A 20338-nucleotide genomic window follows, 5' to 3' on the forward strand; every position below is an offset into this window, starting at 1 on the left:
CTGGCAACCGGAGAAAGTGTGTTACAAACAAAGAAGGTGTGTTAGAGAACACCATACAAACACACCACTAAACTGACACTTGCACTTGAAACTTCAACACACACACACACACATTCATACACACACATACTTGTGATCTCTCGCACAGTTCTGAAGATCTTCAGTTTCTCTGGGTCCAAAGCTGTGATGTTGTTGTAGGGATCACTGTGTATAGAAGATCAACCAACAACGAAGTAGTGAGGACCAACGAAAAGGGAACAAGTTGACATTACTGTGTCATTTTGAATATACAGATGTAGGATCTTCATTTGAGCCAGTTTGCTACAGCAGGAAAACGAGCCTGCAGAAACAGGACTTGTGAATTATTATCTGGATTATAATTAATGGAATTTTTTTGTAGGGGATGATACATTTTTCATTTGGGCAAATCAAGTCTGACATTTTAAAGTGGAAATTAGAAACCTTAGAAGCCTTTTTTAACCTTGAATAGACTACAAGTTTGCATTTCGTACTGTGCAGGAAAATTCTCAGCAACAAATCTTAATCAAATTAAGATCCTGCATCTGTACATTGAGTGTATAAAACATTAGGAACACCTGCTCTTTATGAAATAGACTGACCAGGTGAATTCACTTCAATCAGTGTAGATGAAGGGAGGAGACAGGTTAAAGATGGATTTTAAAGCCTTGAGACACTTAGGACATGGATGGTGTGTGTGCCATTCAGAGGGTGAATCGGCAAAACAAAATATTGAAGTGCCTTTGAATGGGTTATGGTAGTAGGTGCCAGGCGCACCGGTTTGAGTGTGTCAAGAACCTCAATGCTGGTGCTAGCTGTGCCACTAGAGATTCTGGGTTTGAGTCCAGGTTCTGTCGCAGCCGGCCGCGACCGGGATACCCATTGGGCAGTGCACAATTGGCCCAGCGTCATCCGAGTTATGGGGGGGTTTGGCCGGCAGGGTTGTCCTTGTCCCATCGAGCACTAGCGACTCCAGCGGCGGACCAATGTTCCTCCGACACATTGGTGCGGCTGGCTTCCGGGTTAAGTGGGCATTGGTTGGGTTGTGCTTCTGAGGACGCACGACTCTCGACCTTCGCCTTTCCCGAGTCCATACGGGAGTTGCAGCGATGAGACAAGACTGTAACTACCAATTGGATACCACGAAATTAGGGAGAAAAAGGGGTAAAAGTAACAACAAAAAAACAACAACAAATAAATGTATTTAAAAAAAGAACTGCAACGCTGCTGGGTTTTTCACGCCCAACAGTTTCCCATGTCAGTTTCCCATATCAAGAATGGTCCACCACTCAAAGAACATCCAGCCAACTTGATACAACTGTGGGAAGCATTGGAGTCAACATGCATCCCTGTGGAACACCTTCGACCCCTTATAGAATCCATGTTTCGACGAATTGAGGCTGTTCTGAAGGAAAAGGGGCGTGCAACTCAATATTAGGAAGGTGTCGATTTTTGAAGGTATTTAAAAATTACAAAAATTGATAGAGGTGAAAGGTAGGGGAGAGAGTGCTGAAAGCATATTGGGCCAGATTGGAAACTATACTGGCAGCGGTACATTGTACATGTGCTCCAGCTGCAGTGTCTTAGATCATTAAACCACCTCAGGTCATGCCATTTTGATAGGACATTGCAACTGTCACTCACCCTTTGATCCCGGTGACAAGAAAGTGCAGGCTGCCCTGGATCTTGGTGCAGTTGATGAAACTGTCAATGTTCTGAGAGTCCACTGTCTGTCTGGAGGCTGTGCCTGTTCCTCGACAAGCTAAAGAGGAGAGGAGAGGAGAGGAGAGGAGAGGAGAGGAGAGGAGAGGAGAGGAGAGGAGAGGAGAGGAGAGGAGAGGAGAGGAAATAATTAATAAAGCCCAAGTTTCACTACATGAGTGAAAAGGACAGGTTGCTGGAGTAGAGGACACTACAGATCTATGATATTTGATGGGTGTATGTGTGGACACTGGACAGGCAGGTACCTTTGGGACAGAGGCCTCCACAGGGCTCACACCTCTTCACTCCTTTCTTCTCCACCTCCGTCTTATAAGGGGGGCAGCTGCTCACACACGAGCTCCCGTCCACCACAAAATTAGCTGTGGAGGAATGAGAGACAGAGAAAGAGTGGAGCAGAAGGACAGACAAATCATTAGAATCCATAGGAAAATACACAGGGAGATTGGACCATGCTAGAAATTGATAGATTGAATGTCGTCATGATGGTCATGATTAGGACCAGGAGTTGACCGGTGAGGTGTAGTGGATAGAGCATGCTGTGTGTGGACTCACTGGGGCACTGGGCCACGCAGATGGAGCCGTACTGGTACTTGGCGCTGGGGTTGGGCTCCAGTTTGAAGGTGTGCTTGTTGTAGATGAGGGTTTGGGGACACTGCGGCACACAGGAGCCTGAGTTGTTGAAGTTGCGGCAGGCCTGGATAGAGAAAATACAGTTATGCATTGCTTAGTAGTATAGGTTTAACCTATTCATTTCTATTCAATGACTATCAACACTTCTGGTAACACTTCTTTGCAGTATGCTTGTGTGTATAGAAAACTCACAAAGCAGTCTGTGTCCAGGGGTCCGGTGCAGCCTCCTGCACACTCCATATGACAGCACTCACTGGGACTCCTCCCAAAGCAGCGGCCATTACACTGAGGGGCACACACTGTCTTCGTCACTGAGGGGGAGAGAGAGAGACAGAGAGAGAGAGAGAACACTTTGAGCCAAGCGATCTGACTGAGCTGGGTTGTATGCGACAGAGGGGTTATCTAGTGTTGCAAGACAATGAGAAGGAGGTGACTAACAGATCTGGCAGGTGTCATTCCTGGACCCCCAACATGGACCTGCGCATGCCTCATCACATGGCTCTGAAAAACAACATGTCAGAAATGTTAGAAAACGTAGAAGCTACATTATACAAGAACACAGATCCTAACCATATAACATAAAAGTTATCCGTACTGTAGCAGTCCCACCACTAATCTGAATACATAAACATGACAATTGACTTCTGCGAGTCCTACCATGTACCTCCCACTGTACGGCTGAGCTGGGTTGTACTCACGTTCAGGCCCGTTCTCGTTGATGATGACCTCAGAGGCTCCATCCTTCACTATGTCCAGCCAGTTCACCTGAGGGGTGTAGCTCAGGAACTTATTCTGAATGATCTGCACCCCTCCCTCCAGGATCTCTGTGGAACACACACACACAAAAAGGAGGACAAACAATTAGTTTACTGTTTCTAGTCAAGATAATTGCCATAACAGGCCAGAACCCATTGGTGAGTAACCACATCAAAACTGACACAAGTCTGTATTTCTCTCTTACCCTATAGTGCCGTCTCTCACCTCTCATGTTACACTGACTGTTGGGTACATAGTAAAGGGCATTTCAACAGGGACTTCCAATAAAGACATCTACTCATATTGTACCTGACATAAACAATAACATGCACACACACACGCACGCACGCACGCACGCACGCACGCACGCACGCACGCACGCACGCACGCACACACACACACACACACACAAACCTCCTTAAACCCTACTGTACTGTATCCATGCCAACAAGGGGTGTGGTTGTACTATGTGGGTGTGGGAGTGCCAACAGTAACATGCAACCTGCCTAGCAGGCTCTCTTTTCTTTATGTCCAGCCTCCCACGCGCAGCCATACTACAACTCTAGAGAGGCAGGGTTGTAGTAACATGCCTGCCATTTGTCACTGACACTTTGATGGGATGGGAGCATAAGGTTAACTACTGAAGCTGGCATGGCAGTTGACATGTGGACCATGATAACCATAATGTTGTTTATGATGATGATGTGTATCACTTAAAGACTTATCTTCATCTCCATTAACATGTTTTTGAATGTGTGTGTGTGTGTGTGTGTGTGTGTGTGTGTGTGTGTGTGTGTGTGTGTGTGTGTGTGTGTGTGTGTGTGTGTGTGTGTGTGTGTGTGTGTGCGTGCGTGCGTGTACCTGTGAGGTGTGTGAGGCCCAGCTCCTCCAGTCCGTGTTGGCCGTCCTTCTGGTAGTTGACGAGGACAGCCAGAGCAAAGCGCTCCTCGAACAGAGTGGTGCCTCTGATGATACGGAGCTGGTCCAGCGGCAACCGACTGAACTGGTTAATGGCTATGAGGATGTAGCCTGTCACTTCTCTGATAGACTACAGGGGAGGAGAGAGGTCAGGGAAGAGGGAAAGAGTCAACAAAAAAGTTTTATTCCAAAGTGCAGTAAATTCCCACTGACATCCGTTCTTCTTGCTAACGTGCAATCATTGGAAAATAAAATTGATGACCTACGATTAAGATTATCCTACCAACAGGACATTAAAAACTGTAACATCTTATGTTTCACCGAGACATTGCTGAATGACGATACGGACAATATAGAGGAAGCGGGATTTCCCATACACCGGCATTACAGAGACGCTTCCTCTGGTAAGACGAGGGGTGGAAGTGTGTGTCTATTTGTCAATAACAGCTGGTGCGCGATGTCTAATATTAAAGAAGTCTCGAGGTATTGCTCGCCTGAGGTAGAGTATCTTATGAAAAGCTGAAAACCACACTATCCACCAAGAGAGTTCTCATCTATATTATTCGTAGCAATCTATTTACCACCACAGAACGAAGCTGGCACTAAGACCGCTCTCAACCAACTCTATAAGGCCATAAACAAAGAAGAAAATGCTCACCCAGAAGCGGCACTCCTAGTGGCCGGGGACTTGAATGCAGGCAAACTTAAATCAGTTTTACCAAATTCTCACCAGCATGTCACATGTGGAACCAGAGAAAAAAAAAAAATCATAGACCACCTTTACTCCACACACAGAGATCCATACAAAGCTATCCTCAGCCCCCCATTTGGCAAATCTGACCATAATTCTATCCTTCTGATTCCTGCTTACAAGCAAAAACTAGAGCAGGAAGTACCAGTGACTCGCTCAATACGGAAGTGGTCAGATGACCGTAAAGAGGGCACGACAAAACCTTTTCCCCCTTAGGAGACTGAAACTATTTGGCATGGGTCCCCAGATCCTCAAAAGGTTCTACAGCTGCACCATCGAGAGCATCCTGACCGGTTGCATTACCGCCTGGTATGGCAACTGCTCGGCATCTGACCGTAAGGCGCTACAGAGGGTAGTGCGATTGGCCCAGTACATCACTGAGGCAAAGCTTCCTGCCATCCAGGACCTATATAATAGGCAGTGTCAGAGGGAAGCCCATAAAATTGTCAGACTCCAGTCACACAAGTTATAGACTGTTTTGTCTGCTACTGCACGGCAAGTGGTACCGGAGTGCCAAGTCTAGGACCAAAAGGCTCCTCAACAGCTTCTACCCCCAAGCCATAAGACTGCTGAACAATTAATAAAATTGCCACCGTACAATTTACATTGACCACCTCTCCCTTTTGTACACTGCTGCAACTCGCTATTTATTATCTATACATAGTCACTTCATCCCCACCTACATATACAAATTACCGCAACTAACCTGTACCCCCGCACACCGACTCGGTACCGGTGCCCCCTGTATATAGCCTCGTTATTGTTATTATTTTTGTGTTGCTTTTAATAATTACTTTTTACTTTCGTCTACTTGGTAAATATTTTCTTAACTCTTCTTGAACTGCACTGTTGGTTAAGAGCTTGTAAGTGAGCATTTCACGGTAAAGTCTACACTTGTTGTATTTGGCGCATGTGACAAATAAAGTTTGATTTGATTTGAAATTTCGAACTTTCCCCGTATGTATTCTACTATTCTACCTCTCAACAGTAAGTTGAGATCCCGTTTAGCGGCCGGAGGCCCTAAGCAATTGCCTATATCGTTTATGCCTGGGGCCGGCCCTGGACTAAGGTTATAGAACGGAATGTAAGGTGACTCATTTTGTACAGGAGACAGTGACATTATCCACAGGAGACACACACTGATAAGAGCTCTGAGTAGTTCTCTGTGCAGCAAAGGGAAGTCTGTGGCCTGACATGTCTGATTGTGTGTTTAGTGTTGTCAGCAGTGGTGGAAAAAGTACCCAATTGTCATACTTGAGTAAAAGTAAAGATGCCTTACTAGAAAATTACTCAAGTAAAGTAAGTCACCCAATAAAATAGTACTTGAGTAAAATTCTAAAAGTATTTGGTTTAAAGATACTTAATTATCAAAAGTAAATGTAATTGCTAAAATATAATTAAGTATCAAATGTAAAAGTACAAGTATAAATGATTTAAAACTCTTTATTTGAGCAATTACAATTTTCTTGTTTTTTTTAATTTATGGATAGCTAGGGGCACACTCCAACACTCAGACATCATTCACAAATGAAGCATTTGTGTTTAGTGAGTCCGACAGACTAGAGGCAGTTGGGATGAACAGGGATGTTCTCTTGAGTGTGTGAATTTGACCATTTTCCTGTCCTGCTAAGCATTCAAAATGTAGCAAGTACTTTTGTGTGTCGGGGAAAATGTTAAAAGTATATCATTTTCTTTAGGAATGTAGTGAAGTAAAAGTAAAAGTTGCCCAAAATATAAATAGTAAAGTAAAGTACAGATACCCCAAGCACCTACTTAAGTAGTACTTTCAAGTATTTTTACTTAAGTACTTTACACCACTGGTTGTCAGGAAAATAGACTGGCACTATATATAGACTTCTGTTGAACTGGACTAAATTATACATACACTCCTGATGCAAGAAACACACACACACACACACCTGTTGCCATTCATCCACCTGTTCATCCCCTCACCTGTAGAAAAGTGAAATCCCTCCAATGTTCCATCATGGTTATCTCCAGGTTGCCCATGACAATCTCACAGCCGCTGTACATATCCTTCATCAGTGTGTACTGCGTCTGTGAACTTCCTGTCACGCTCAGTGCGTTCTGGGTGCCGGAGCATATCACTGCGGGGAAAGAAAGGCAAAAGATAGTTCTTCAGTTTTAAGGATTTCACTTCAAAACTCTAGCCTAAGTTGTTGTCAGTACTGATCCATTTTGTGTAGTTTTGATGTAACACATCAGCTCACAACATACATTCAAACTCTGACTAATACATACTGTAATAACTGTCAGTGGTAGGAATAATAATTCATTTGTTTATGTTCATTTCTCATGCCCTTTAGCTTTGCATGCTAATGGCCAGAATGGATACATGTGATGTGAAATAGGCTGAGGCCAGTGCTACATTCAATACAGTAACTAACTGTCTCTGGGGCAGACATACTGGGCCTTGTTTACTGTGGACTATAGGAGTCCAGTCCTTTTCCATGTCATTGGGACAGAGAGACTGTTTTGCTATTCAAATCTCAGCCAGATGTCCAGAGAGAGAAAGAGAAAGGGAAAGAGGAAGGAAGAGAGGCTAACTCTGTATAATAACCTCTTTTTTTTAAATTTCCAGTTGCTGTTCGATGAATATGTTTCCCTATATACCAATAGGTAATTTATTCACTGATTGAAAGGTAGCTAAGAACAAGCTATACTGTGTTGGATCTGATGGGACGTTGAACTGCACACAGGCCTGCTTGTGGCTACCCTAAAGAGATAGACCATGTTTATAACGAAACAGGATGAGACCCAAATGCAGACACAGGAGGCAGATGGTTTGACTCTCTGGTATTTATTAATAGACAAGGGGCAGGCAAAAGGCAGGTCGAGGACAAGCAATAGTTCGTAAACCAGGTCAGAGTCAGATGGGTACAGGACGGCAGGCGGGCTCAGAGTCAGGGCAGGCAGAAAAGGTCGAAACCGGGAGCACTAGAAAAACAGGAGTACAGAAAAACACGCTGGTAGGCTTGACGAGACAAGACGAACTGGCAACAGACAAACAGAAACCACAGGTATAAATACACAGGGGAGACACCTGGTGGTGTACAAATGGGAGACACCTGGTGGGGGATGGACACAAGCATAAGACAGGTGAAACAGATCAGGGTGTGACAGCATCCCCACCTCTAGGGGCGCCACCTGGCATCCTACCCGGGCGCATGCCTGGTTGACCGGGATGCTGGCAGTAAAAGTCAGCGATGAGGGCCAGGTCCAGGATGTTCTTAGCGGGGACCCAGCACCTCTTCTCCGGGCCATTACCCTCCCAGTCAACCAGGTTCTGGAAACCCCTGCCCGAAGTTGAACACTCAGGAGGCGTCTCACCTTGTATGCCGGAAGGCCATCAATGAGATGGGCGGGGGGGGGGGGGGGGGATCGGGAAACAGGAGACATAGGGCTGTGAGACAGAGGTTTAATCTTAGACACATGAAATGTGGGATGTATACGGAGGGTGCGGGGCAACAGAAGACGGACAGCAGTGGGACTAAGGATTTAAGAGATGGGAAAGGGGCCGATAAAGCGGGGGGAAGGTTTATGGGATTCCACTCTGAGGGGCAGATCCCGAGTGGAGAGCCATACCCTCTGCCCAAGACTGGGGTCCGGTGGTGATCCGCCTGTCGCCGATACCTGGAGGTGGTCTTAAGAAGAGCGGACCGGGCTCTCTTCCAGGTATGCCGACAGCGATGGGCGAACATCTGGGTTGAGGGCATGCTGACCTCTTCCTCTTGCTCTGGGAAGAGCGGAGGCTAGTAACCCAGGGAACACTCGAAAGGCGAGAGCCCAGTGGCCGAGCAGGGTATGATGTTCAACCCACACGAGTTGCTGGCTCCAGGTGGTGGGATTGGCCGAGACGAGTCACTGAAGTGTCGTCTCCAGGTCCTGTTTGGAACGCTCTGACTGGCCGTTGGACTGAGGACAGGCTGGCCGCCGACCCAATGAGGGTGCAGAACGCCTTCCAGAATCGTGACGGAACTGAGGACCACGATCGGAGACCATGTCGACAGGAAGTCTATAGATTAGGCACTGTGCAGGTGGCAACCGCTGTAGGATGAAACGTTATTGGATGAAAGCCAGGGTCCGGCGGGAGCCGAGATGACAGGTAAGCTTCGAGGAATGGGCCCATTCAGGACCGGGCCGAATCAGGGACGAACATCCGGTTAGCCATGCCCCCTGCCTGGTGCACCTTGTGGACCAGGCTCTTGATTCACGAGACAAGTGTAGCAGTGAGACAGGAGGTAGGGAGGATGATCTCTGGGTCTGATTGTATAGCCACAGAACTGTACAGGCGGGAGAGAGCATCAGGCTTAACATTCTTGGACCCAGGGCGGTAGGTGATGGTAAAGTTAAACCGAGCGAATAACAGAGCCCAACGAGCCTGTCTAGAGTTGAGGTTGTTTGGCGATGCGGACATATTCAAGATTCTTAGTGTCGGTCCAAACTAAGAATGTGTGTTCTGCCCCATTAAGCCAATGCTTCCACTCCTCCAGCGCCATCTTGACTGCAAGAAGCTCTCGATTACCAATGTCATAGTTCCTCTCAGCAGAATTCAGGCGATGAGAAAGGAAAGCGCAGGGGTGCAACTTTTGGTCCTGTGCCGAACGTTGGGACAGAACGACCCCCACTCCAACATCCAAGGCTTCAACCTCCACCACGAACTGATGGGATGAGTCCGGATGGATGAGGATGGGCTGTGGTGAAACGATGCTTGAGATCCAAAAAAACAGTGTCGGCAGCTGGGGACCATGTGAACGGCACCTTAGAAGAAGTGAGTGCAGAGAGGGGAGAAGCCAGGGTGCTGTAGCCCCGAATGAAGCGTCGTCCAGTGCTCTGGCGTCCATGGGAACGTAGAGGAGTTGTGTGGAGATACCCAGCTCAGATACTAGAGTAGCGTCCATGAAGCTCTCGTCAGCCCCAGAGTGAATGAGCATCCGGAGAGATTTAGACCGGTCACCCCACAGCAGGATAACATGGAAAGGAGTACGAGTAATAGGAGTTAGAAGACTCCCAGTATGGCCCACCAGCGTACTCGTACCTACTGATGAGCCTGGTATTTTACTGGACAGGTGGATATGTAACGCCCTGTAGCACCACAATACAACTGCAACTGTTGTAGCTCATCCTGCGTAATCATTCGTTAGACGACAATCTAGCCCTGCCCAGTTGCATAGGCTCTGGAGTAAACGAGTCGCCCGTCCCTGACGATTTCCGAGGGGGCTCGGGTGACATCGGATCCTCTCGGGAATGCAGGCGTCGGGGACATCCGGGTTCCTTCGGAGGAGAGAAAGCAGCCGTTCGAGAGCGAGTGTGGACGAGAACAGACCTCCCCTCCCTCCTGCATTCCCATAGGCGCCCAACAATTCTTATGGTTAAGGCTATGAGGGAGTTGAGGTCCAAGGTTAACACCCGAGCTGCGAGCTCGTCTTAAATCTCCTCAGATAATCGATGAAGGAAGGTGTCAAACAGGGACTCCGGGTTCCAGGCACTCTCGGCAGCCAACGTGCGAAAGTCTACCACGTAGTCTGCCACACTACGGGAGTCTTGACGTAGTAGAAGTAGCTTTCGGGTCACCTCTCCCGGTCAACGGAGAATCGAACACCTTCCTCACATCTGCCACAAAATCCTGCAGACGAAGGCAAATGGTGGATTGTTGCTCCCAAACCCCTGTGCGCTGTTCCAGACATCAGTGTTATGAGATACGCTTTCTTCGAACGATCTGAAGGAAACGAAGAGGGCTGCAGCTCAAAGATGAGGGAGCACTGAGAAAGAAACGCCTGGCAGGTTCCAGGATCCCCAGCATAGCGCTCCAGATGAGGTAAGCGGGTTCTTGGGAAGCCGGGGTAGGCTAGACAAAAATCACCACTGGTAGGGGGATTACTGAGCGTCTGGGAGGTCTCCGTTGTGGCATGCTGCCTGATAGATAGTCCACGGAATTGCTCCAGTAATGAGTTGAAGCCCTGGTCATGGCGTTCCGCCAAAGTATGGAGTCCATCCATAAGATTCTGGAGTAGATCCTCATGTCTTCCAATGGTGGCTCCATGCAGGGAGACAGTGTTGCGGAGCTGGTCCGCTGGGTCCGTCATGGCCAGTTCGTACTATAACGAGGGACAGGAGGCAGATGGTTTGAGTCTCTGGTAATTATTAATAGACAAGGGGCAGGAAAGAGGCAGGTCGAGGACAGGCAGAAGTTTGTAAACCAGGTCAGAGTCAGATGGGTACAGAACGGCAGGCAGGCTCGAGGTCAGGGCAGGCAGAATGGTATGGCAGGTGGGCTCAGGGTCAGAGCAGGCAGAAAAGGTCGGAACCGGGAGGACTAGAAAAACAGGAGTATGGAAAAACATGGTGGTAGGCTTGACGAGACAAGACGAACTGGCAACAGACAAACAAAAACCACCGGTATGAATACACAGGAGATAATGGAACAAATGCGAGACACCTGGTGGGGGGAGGAGACAAGCACAAGACAGGTGAAATAGATCAGGGCGGGACAATGTTTTCAAGTTCGTGTGCTCTCATATGTTGTCTATGTGCTGTGTTCTTGTGCTCTCACAATGATCGAAATACATGTTCAGCATTAAATCTGGAGACTCTGAGGAGTCACATAGACATGACCACCGAACGTGTTAACATGTACTAGTTCATTAGATTCACACAGGGAATAACAACCAGTAAAAGCTAGAAGGTGATTCTGGAGAGAGTAACGTATAGCGTGTGATAACAGTCCAATGAGCAGGCCCAGCCATCATAAAGCAGAGATAGCAGCTACTTTATTGTGTTTGTGAAGGAGCAAGAGAGAGAGGGTCACAGGTGCTAGTCTAGAGGAATTTGGACACACTTGGACATCAATCGCAGTCAGACAGAGCACACTGACTCTACCTGGGTAGAGGGTCTATGGAAATTCCTGAACACTACACTCTTAGAGAAAAGGGTTCCAACAGGGTTCTTTGGTTGTCCCCATAGGAGAACCCTTTTTGGCTCCAGGTAGAACTCTTTCGGGATCCATGTAAACTCAGCAAAAAAAGAAACGTTCCTTTTTCAGGACCCTGTCTTTCAAAGATAATTAGTAAAAATCCAAATAACTTCACAGATCTTCATTGTAAAGGATTTAAACACTGTTTCCCATGCTTGTTCAATGAACCATAAACAATTAATGAACATGCACCTGTGGAACGGTCGTTAGGAAACACACAGCTTACAGACGGTAGGCAATTAAGGTCACAGTTATGAAAACTTAGAACACTAAAGAGGCCTTTCTACTGACTCTGAAAATCACCAAAAGAAAGATGCCCAGGGTCCCTGCTCATCTGCATGAACGTGCCTTAGGCATGCTGCAAGGAGGCATGAGGACTGTAAATGTGGTCAGGGCAATAAATTGCAATGTCCGTACTGTGAGACGCCTAAGACAACGCTACAGGGAGACAGGACAGACAGCTGATCGTCCTCGCTGTGGCAGACCACGTGTAACAACACCTGCACAGGATCGGTACATCCAAACATCACACCTGCTGGACAGGTACAGGATGGCAACAACAACTGCCCGAGTTACAACAGGAACGCACAATCCCTCCATCAGTGCTCAGACTGTCCGCAATAGGCTGAGAGGCTGGACTGAGGGCTTGTAGGCCTGTTGTAAGGCAGGTCCTCACCAGACATCACCGGCAACAATGTCGCCTATAGGCACAAACCCACTGTCGCTGGACCAGACAGGACTGGCAAAAAGTGCTCTTCACTGACGAGTCGAGGTTTTGTCTCTAGGGGTGATGGTCGGATTTGGGTTTATCGTCGAAGGAATGAGCGCTACACTGAGGCCGGTACTCTGGAGCGGGATCGATTTGGAGGTGTAGGTCCCGTCATGGTCCCACACCAGATACTGACTGTTACTTTTGATTTTGATCCCCCCCCCCCCCCTCACAAGGTTCAGGGACACATTATTCAATTTCTGTTAGTCACATGTCTGTGGAACTTGTTCAGTTTATGTCTCAGTTGTTGAATCTTGTTTTGTTCATGCAAATATTTACAAATGTTAAGTTTGCTGAAAATAAACGCAGTTGACAGTGAGAGGACGTTTATTTTTGCTGAGTTTGGAACCGTCCGTGGAAATAGTTTGACATGGAACCCAACAGGGTTCTGCCTTGAATCAAAAAATGGTTCTTCAAAGGGTTCTCCTATGGGGACAACCGAAGAACCGTTCTCGGTTCCAGATAGCACCTTTTTTCTAAGTATACCTAGCAGCATGCTACATTAGACCAGTGCTCTTCTATCTTGGTCCTGGACACCCACAAGGTTGCACATTTTGCTCTTGCCCAGCACTTGCATATGTGCAGCCTGCCATTGTGAGATTGCATGTGTGTAATAAACGTGTAATAAACAAGGAACAGACATTTTTATATAACGAATCACCAGCTAGATGCCAGGTGTACAAGTTACAACACAAGAGAGTGTCATTTAAGCATGTGTACTGTAGGAGCTCTGTTCAGCTCAAATTGGGCCATGGACTTTGTGCAGTGTAGACACGTTTGGGCCTTGGAATTGTAATTATCATTAGATTGTAATTATGTTCTTATGTGTACATTGCCCACTGCGAACCATCTTATCACTGCCCCACCTAGATTAAGCACTGGGAGAAGCCTGAGCTGGGTCACTGCTATCAGTGGATGGCTTAGAGCTGTTGACACTCAACCAGTTCAATTACCTGTTGAGAAATAGTCCTGTGCACCTGCACATGTACACCCAGGCAAACAAAATCACGAAAGTGTACAATCACCAGACAAACATTAATGTGTATGCAAGCACAATAATTGTACACAAAGAAGGTCATCAGATGCTGTTCAGCCACGTTATCTACCTCCACAGTGTTCCTGTACACTGTTTCACATTGTTTGTAAAAAATTGTCACTTTTTGTCTCCTATATTATATATTGTATTACCTTGTTTTTTTAAATCGACTATTGTGCTCTTGTTATTTTCTTACTATTTGTATTACTTTTATTAATCTACTTTGTATATTGTATATTTAAGCAATAAGGCCCGCATAGCGTCGTGGATAAGAAAGGGGAAAGGGGGATACCTAGTCAGTTATACAACTAAATGCCTTCAACTGAAATGTGTCTTCCGCATTTAACCCAACCACTCTGAATCAGAGAGGTGCGGGGGGCTGCTTTAATCGACATCCACGTCTTTGGTGCCCGGGGAACAGTGGGTTAACTGCCTTGCTCAGGGGCAGAACGACAGATTTTTACCTGCTCGGGAATTCGATTCAGCAACCATTCGACAGCCCTTAGCCCTGGTATATTGGCCATATACCACACCCCCGCGGGCCTTATTGCTTAAATATACAATATACAGTAGCAAAACTATTATAAACTGGTTACCAATGTAATTAGAGCAGTTCAAATACATGTTTTGTCATACCCATGATATACGGTCTCCTATACCATGGCTGTCAGCCAATCAGCATTTAGGGCTCAAACCGCTCAGTTTATAATGATAGTTTTGCTACTTCACATTTATTCTGCACTGTTGAGGAAGAGCTGGAAGTAAGCATTTCACTGTATCGTTACACCCGCTGTATTCTATGCTAGTGGAGAATAAAAATGTCAAGGGGTCTGAGTACTTTCCAAATGCACTGTATATCTACAGTACACATAAATCGTGGCCAATTGCTTCCTGTTTAAGTCATGTCTTTAGTCACGTTTGTATGGGTCGAACAAAAACACTCTAATGATTGCTTGACAATAGAGCCTCCCACAATGCAGGTGATGACTGCAGGATGAAGTTGGTGAAGAGCAGCTGCAGAAACTTGCAGTCGACTGTAGTCAAAACATCATGACCTTTCAATGATTTTTGGAAAGTTCATGCAGTCGACATTTAGGAGCATGCACAGGGCCCCAGGGTTCTGATATAGAAGCTCCTCTCTCTCTCTCTCTCTCTCTCTCTCTCTCTCTCTCTCTCTCTCTCTCTCTCTCTCTCTCTCTCTCTCTCTCTCTCGCTCTCTCTCGCTCTCTCTCGCTCTCTCTCTCTCTCTCTCTCTCTCTCCCTCTCTCTCTCATAATGAAGATATTTTCCTAGACTCTATACCTCTTTTCCATTTTCTCCTGACTATTTTCCTCTGTTGCATATGCAGTCAAGGCTAGATAGTGGTGTCATTGTCCATTTCCATAGACAGCAACCTAACACACTAAAACACATTACTGCCATAGACAGTAACCTAACACACTAGAAAACATTTCTCAGTTCTGGATCAGGTTTAGTTGTCATTTTCATTCAGCTGTTTCTGAAAAGGGAGGGAAAGAAAAGGGAGGGAAAGAAAAGAAAGAATGGAGGTAGGAGGAGATAAACAATTTCTATAAAGCGATAGAAACGGTGGATGAGGTAAACAGAAACTTGGCTCAGGACGCCAACAGATTACTGCATACCTTAGAGGTCTATTCTCACATACACGCCTCACTGAGATGTATGTTCAGCACACACACACTGACACACACACTGACTCACACACACACACACACACACACATACACACACAGAGCAGAAGGATCAACACACACATCAAAGCATATTAACACATACTATGTCACATTTATTTTATAAGGCACATTTTATATTGCTATTGTTCACTTCCCACAGGGTATAATCCTTCAGGTCCATTGATATTGTAATAATGCTTAGCTTAGGAATACTTTCTGTGATAAAAAATACTTCTGTGATAAATGAAAAGAGTAAATAAAGAGTTTCTTTCCAAAATGCTATATATCCATTTTCAGAAATGTTGGTAAATTAGCTTTTTTGGATTAAAGAATTTACCAAAGAGATTGGTGTGTTTTTTCCACATCTAATCATGGCACGGGGTTGTTCAGTAACAGACATGTATTTATTTGAAATCTATCACTGGATGGTTTCATTTCAGAGATACAAACAACCACATTTTTTTATTTATTTATTTTTTTTATTTTTTTTTTACCTTTATTCAACTAGGCAAGTCAGTTAAGAACAAATTCTTATTTTCAATGACGGCCTAGGAACAGTGGGTTAACTGCCTGTTCAGGGGCAGAACGACAGATTTGTACCTTGTCAGCTCGGGGATTTGAACTTGCAACCTTCCGGTTACTAGTCCAACGCTCTAACCACTAGGCTACCCTGCCGCCCTGCAAAACAAGATATATTCGCCTCATTCTCAGAAGAAAAAGTAGCATTCAAGGATTTACACAGTCAAATGTGACAAATAATTACATTTGTAATAACAACTGAACAAATGATACATTTGATATCAATAATAAAAAATATATTTAAAAAATTATCAATACAGTAATATGAGATCTGGGCTCTGGTCAAAAGTAGTGCACTATATAGGGAATAGGGTGCCATAGGGATAGGGCCTAAGTCTAACCAAACACTATACCATTAGAGGTTAGATTCATGATGGGTTGAATTTCTATGTTAAATATACAGGATACGAACATTCCATTCCAGCTTAATAATGGATGTACACTGAGTATACCAAACATTAGGAACACCTTCCTAATATTGAGTTGCACCCCCCTTTTTGCCCTCACAACATCCTCAATTCGTCGGGGCATGGACTCTACAAAGTGTTGAAAGCATTCCACAGGGATGCTGGCCCCTGTTAACTCCAATGGTTCCCACAGTTGTGTCAAGTTGACTAGATGCCCTTTGAATGATGGACCATTCTTGATACACATGGGAAACTGTTGAGCGTGAAAAACCTAGCAACTTTGCAGTTCTTGACACATTCAAACCGGTGCGACTGGCACCTACTACCATACCCTGTTTAAAGGCATTTAAATATTTTGTCTTGCCCATTCACCCTCTGAATGGCACACATACACAATCCATGTCTCAATTGTCTCAAGGATTAAAAATCATTCTTTAACCTGTTTCCTCCCCTTCATCTACACTGATTTAAGTGGATTTAACAAGTGACATCAATAAGGGATCCTAACTTTCACCTGGATTCACCTGGTCAGTCTATGCCATTGAAAGAGCAGGTGTTCTTAATGTTTTGTATACTCAGTGTATAGCGTTTCGCAGCAAAACCCTCATCTAAAATCTTTGGAAATAAACTTTTGAAATATTAACTGTAATGGGTACAACGTTTGGATAAGTATTGTGCAATTACAAAGAAAGACATACAATCTAAGCTATTAATACATATTGAAACCAATGAAATCATAAAAAGTGATTGAGTGCAATTAACTTTGTTCAGCAAACATTCACTGGTTTATGCTGTTCCTCTACAGTGGCCATGCACTGCACTAGTCTGGGAGACCAATATATGAAAATAACCCAGGTTTCCTACCTCTCTATTTCACAGACATGACTCCAACATCTGTAGAATTAAACCTGAAGATCTGGTAAATGGTTTGTTTTTATTAACCAAAAAACAATCCACATCTTACAAAGGTGTGCATGCATCATAATATCATTACGGTATGCCATAATGAATCTTTATCAGAAATCACTCAATCATCAACATTTGAAAACAACATGTATCACATAACAATAATGATTTGATGCGGATAAATATGCTCCAGTGTCAAATCTTAAAACACACACCACACACACGCGCACACATACACACACACATGCACAAGCACACACTGTACACATACAAACACAGTTCCGGGTGAAGAAAAACAAGTTTGAAGAGATTGAGGACAATCCAAGCTTCAGAGATGCCTGAGAAAGGGCTGTGATTGGTACATTTTTATGGCATGGCTGTTATCGTTATCTCTGACCCCTGATATGAGTTCATGGCACACAGTGCTTTTATAGGGCCTTGTAATCTAGAGCTCTGTGCCACATCTTCAACGGCTAAGAAAACAAACCACTGCCTGACCAGTTGCCCATGGTCACGTATAGGACAAATAATCAAACAACCAATCAATCAATCAATCAAATTGAAATTATATTTCATTAAATTAAATTTTGATCAATTTTAGGATAGGAGAAAAACTGTCTTCACCCCATAGCTGCAATGTTGGACCAGCTGTCCCTCAATAAATAAAGTGTGAGTTATTTAACTGCTTATAATAATTGGGGCACATGCAGATGCAACTCTGGTCCATTGTGTAATAAACCATTTATTAACTTGTAATAAATATGATCCATGCATCATTTACCTTCAATGAATTCACTGTTTACCACATATTTACAACATTTGTCAAATTGTTTACCACATATTGATAAGGGGTTATAGATCTCTAGAGAATACATTGAAATAGGTATAGACCTAGTGTGCTAGCAGAGGAAATAAAGTACTGATTTGATGCAGATCAAAATCTACATTAATTATATTTCCTCAGTTGCGTGACATGTATGAGTATATTTACTTCTGCCTATTATCCTTCACTGATGCCAGAGGCTCAGTCTGACTATCAACTGCCTCCTGACCTGTTGTTGACTTTGTTTTCCTCCTGCACTGCACCACCTTATTTACCTAAGGCCAGATGACATCAGTACAGAGCCAAAGTTCAGATTCAAATCACAACACTTCACTCTAACATGGAGGCTATACAATCATACCTGACTCACTATGGATACACCTCACAGATTTGACAAGTTTCCAAGAAGCTTGTTATTAATGAGTAGCTATTTTTTTAAGCTCTTGACCATATCATATGAACACTGGGGTTAAAAATGTAAAGAGGTGCAAAGTGAGAAAGACAGAAAGACAAAATAGCCATTTCTAGGGAGGAGCTGTTTTTTTGTTAGCAGCTTGCATGGAGAGCGATAACATACAAAAGAAGCACAGAGACAATAGACACAAACACATAGGCACACTCTGTTCTGCAAGTTGGCTGACGCACAGCAAACAGGTTCTGCACATACGAAACTGGTTTTGTCCCTATGGTCAGATTGACAGCACTGATTTAGGTGAGCACAAGAGATGCACCATTGACTCTTTTATGTACACAACTCTGTGGGATTGGTCACTGCTAAAATAAAATAAAAACACTACAGCATGTAGCTTGATTGTAAATTAACACAGTGAGAAAAACATATAGGACATATGGGCACTAGTGCCACTAAACACTGTTGACTCTTTCTTTTGCCTATAACAACATTTCGTAAGCAATGTATATTTTTAGTGGTGTTAAACTTCCTGGGCCTAAAAGTGGGATTATTGACAAAATAATAGGCAACATACTTTGGGCATAAATTAAACTATTTGCCCAAGTACAATTTTTGTGGTTAAAGTCAAATAGAAAACATAATGGCTCATAAAATCGGGGGATTAGGAAATAATTTGAAAGACATTGCAGCCTACTTAATTTGATGGCGAGCGCAATACAGACACGGAACCTACCTTCTTGGGTTTGAGCGCAGGTAAACTGGAGCCATGTTAGCGTGACGCACAGCGCGAGCACCTGCCGGAGACCTGTCATCCTCATTCGGACAGTCGACAAAATGTATCAAACATTACGAGCTCGGAGAGATGTACAATATCGACTAAACTCTACTATTATCCGACTGCTCAGGAATTGTTAGGCTACGAAATCCTTTGAATAAAAGTCCAAATCTACAGGTGAAGTCTTCGAACGTATCCCCTGCTATGTACAGTATCCCAAAGAGAAGAACAGTTAAAGTAAGTCCATTTAAAGTCGACTGAAGAGTCCTCTTGAAATGTTTATGTGAGGCAGAAAGCTACTCAGCAGAGTCCCATTGGTTAATACATTCCTTTAATTGACAGAAAAACGTTAAGAGTATTGACAAAAGTACACGCTATGAAAAGGATAAAGGCAAGTGTTCATCGGTTTGACACAGAGTTTACAATCGTTCAACCTCTGATGTGCAAAATCATCACTAGTCACTGATTGGACCACATACTGGTCGTTGAACCTATCAGAGGCAGATGCGCTTTCTGTAGGCTACTCTACAACAGTCTGCATAAATCAAGTCTACAATAGTAGCACTTGCCACAAATGGATTATTATAGAACAATCCTTCGTAGTAAATAAAGCTCATTTTTCATTTGCTTATATTAGGTATATTAGTCATGCTAGTACTGTATGATAAATCAAGATCATTTTTGAATCTGATTTCTGATTTCTGAGATATATTTAGAAATCCCTACATAATTCTATACCTAAATTATTTGAAGAAATAACTTGTAGACAATCTTGAAGCCCTACCAGTAAAATATGATGAACCACACACAATAGACTCAACATCATTTGGGCATCCTGGCTTCTCGCAGGGAGACCTTATCCGGGCTAATGTAAGCCCACCATTGACAAATGGCTGCTTGTTGAGAGTTACATTGCACCGCTGTTCCCCATGAAGGGCTGTATTGTACCTCGGTATCTTGGACTGGTTAATCAGTCTTTCTTTGAAGGGTGCTGGACCAGAGCTATCACAATGACCACATTGTCAACGGATCAAATTGACTTCTGAACCCTTACAAGCGCACGCACAGACGGGCCAAACATTCTTGCATTCTCTTGTCTGCGTCACTGAAACAAAATATCACATTTTATATTAAATGTTTCATTTTGTTTT

At 44.4% G+C, this 20338-nt stretch overlaps 1 protein-coding gene across 1 annotated transcript in view; it reads right to left on the reverse strand.

Annotated features, from left to right (window-relative positions):
* Nucleotides 1-19615, reverse strand: part of LOC129847940 (receptor tyrosine-protein kinase erbB-3-like) — a 32422-nt gene extending 12807 nt beyond the window's left edge. Inside the window, exons 1-10 of the mRNA XM_055915524.1 lie at nt 19146-19615; nt 6749-6903; nt 3988-4174; nt 3069-3194; nt 2809-2871; nt 2563-2681; nt 2293-2434; nt 1986-2099; nt 1663-1780; nt 131-204 (exon numbers count right to left, since the gene is read on the reverse strand). Coding sequence (XP_055771499.1) covers nt 131-204; nt 1663-1780; nt 1986-2099; nt 2293-2434; nt 2563-2681; nt 2809-2871; nt 3069-3194; nt 3988-4174; nt 6749-6903; nt 19146-19230 — 1183 coding nt within the window. The 5' untranslated portion in view covers nt 19231-19615. The remainder of the gene's footprint in view (nt 1-130; nt 205-1662; nt 1781-1985; nt 2100-2292; nt 2435-2562; nt 2682-2808; nt 2872-3068; nt 3195-3987; nt 4175-6748; nt 6904-19145) is intronic.
* Nucleotides 19616-20338: the final 723 nt, after the last annotated feature.

Source organism: Salvelinus fontinalis, chromosome 3 (genome assembly GCF_029448725.1).
Source record: "Salvelinus fontinalis isolate EN_2023a chromosome 3, ASM2944872v1, whole genome shotgun sequence".
Lineage (NCBI taxonomy): Eukaryota > Metazoa > Chordata > Actinopteri > Salmoniformes > Salmonidae > Salvelinus > Salvelinus fontinalis.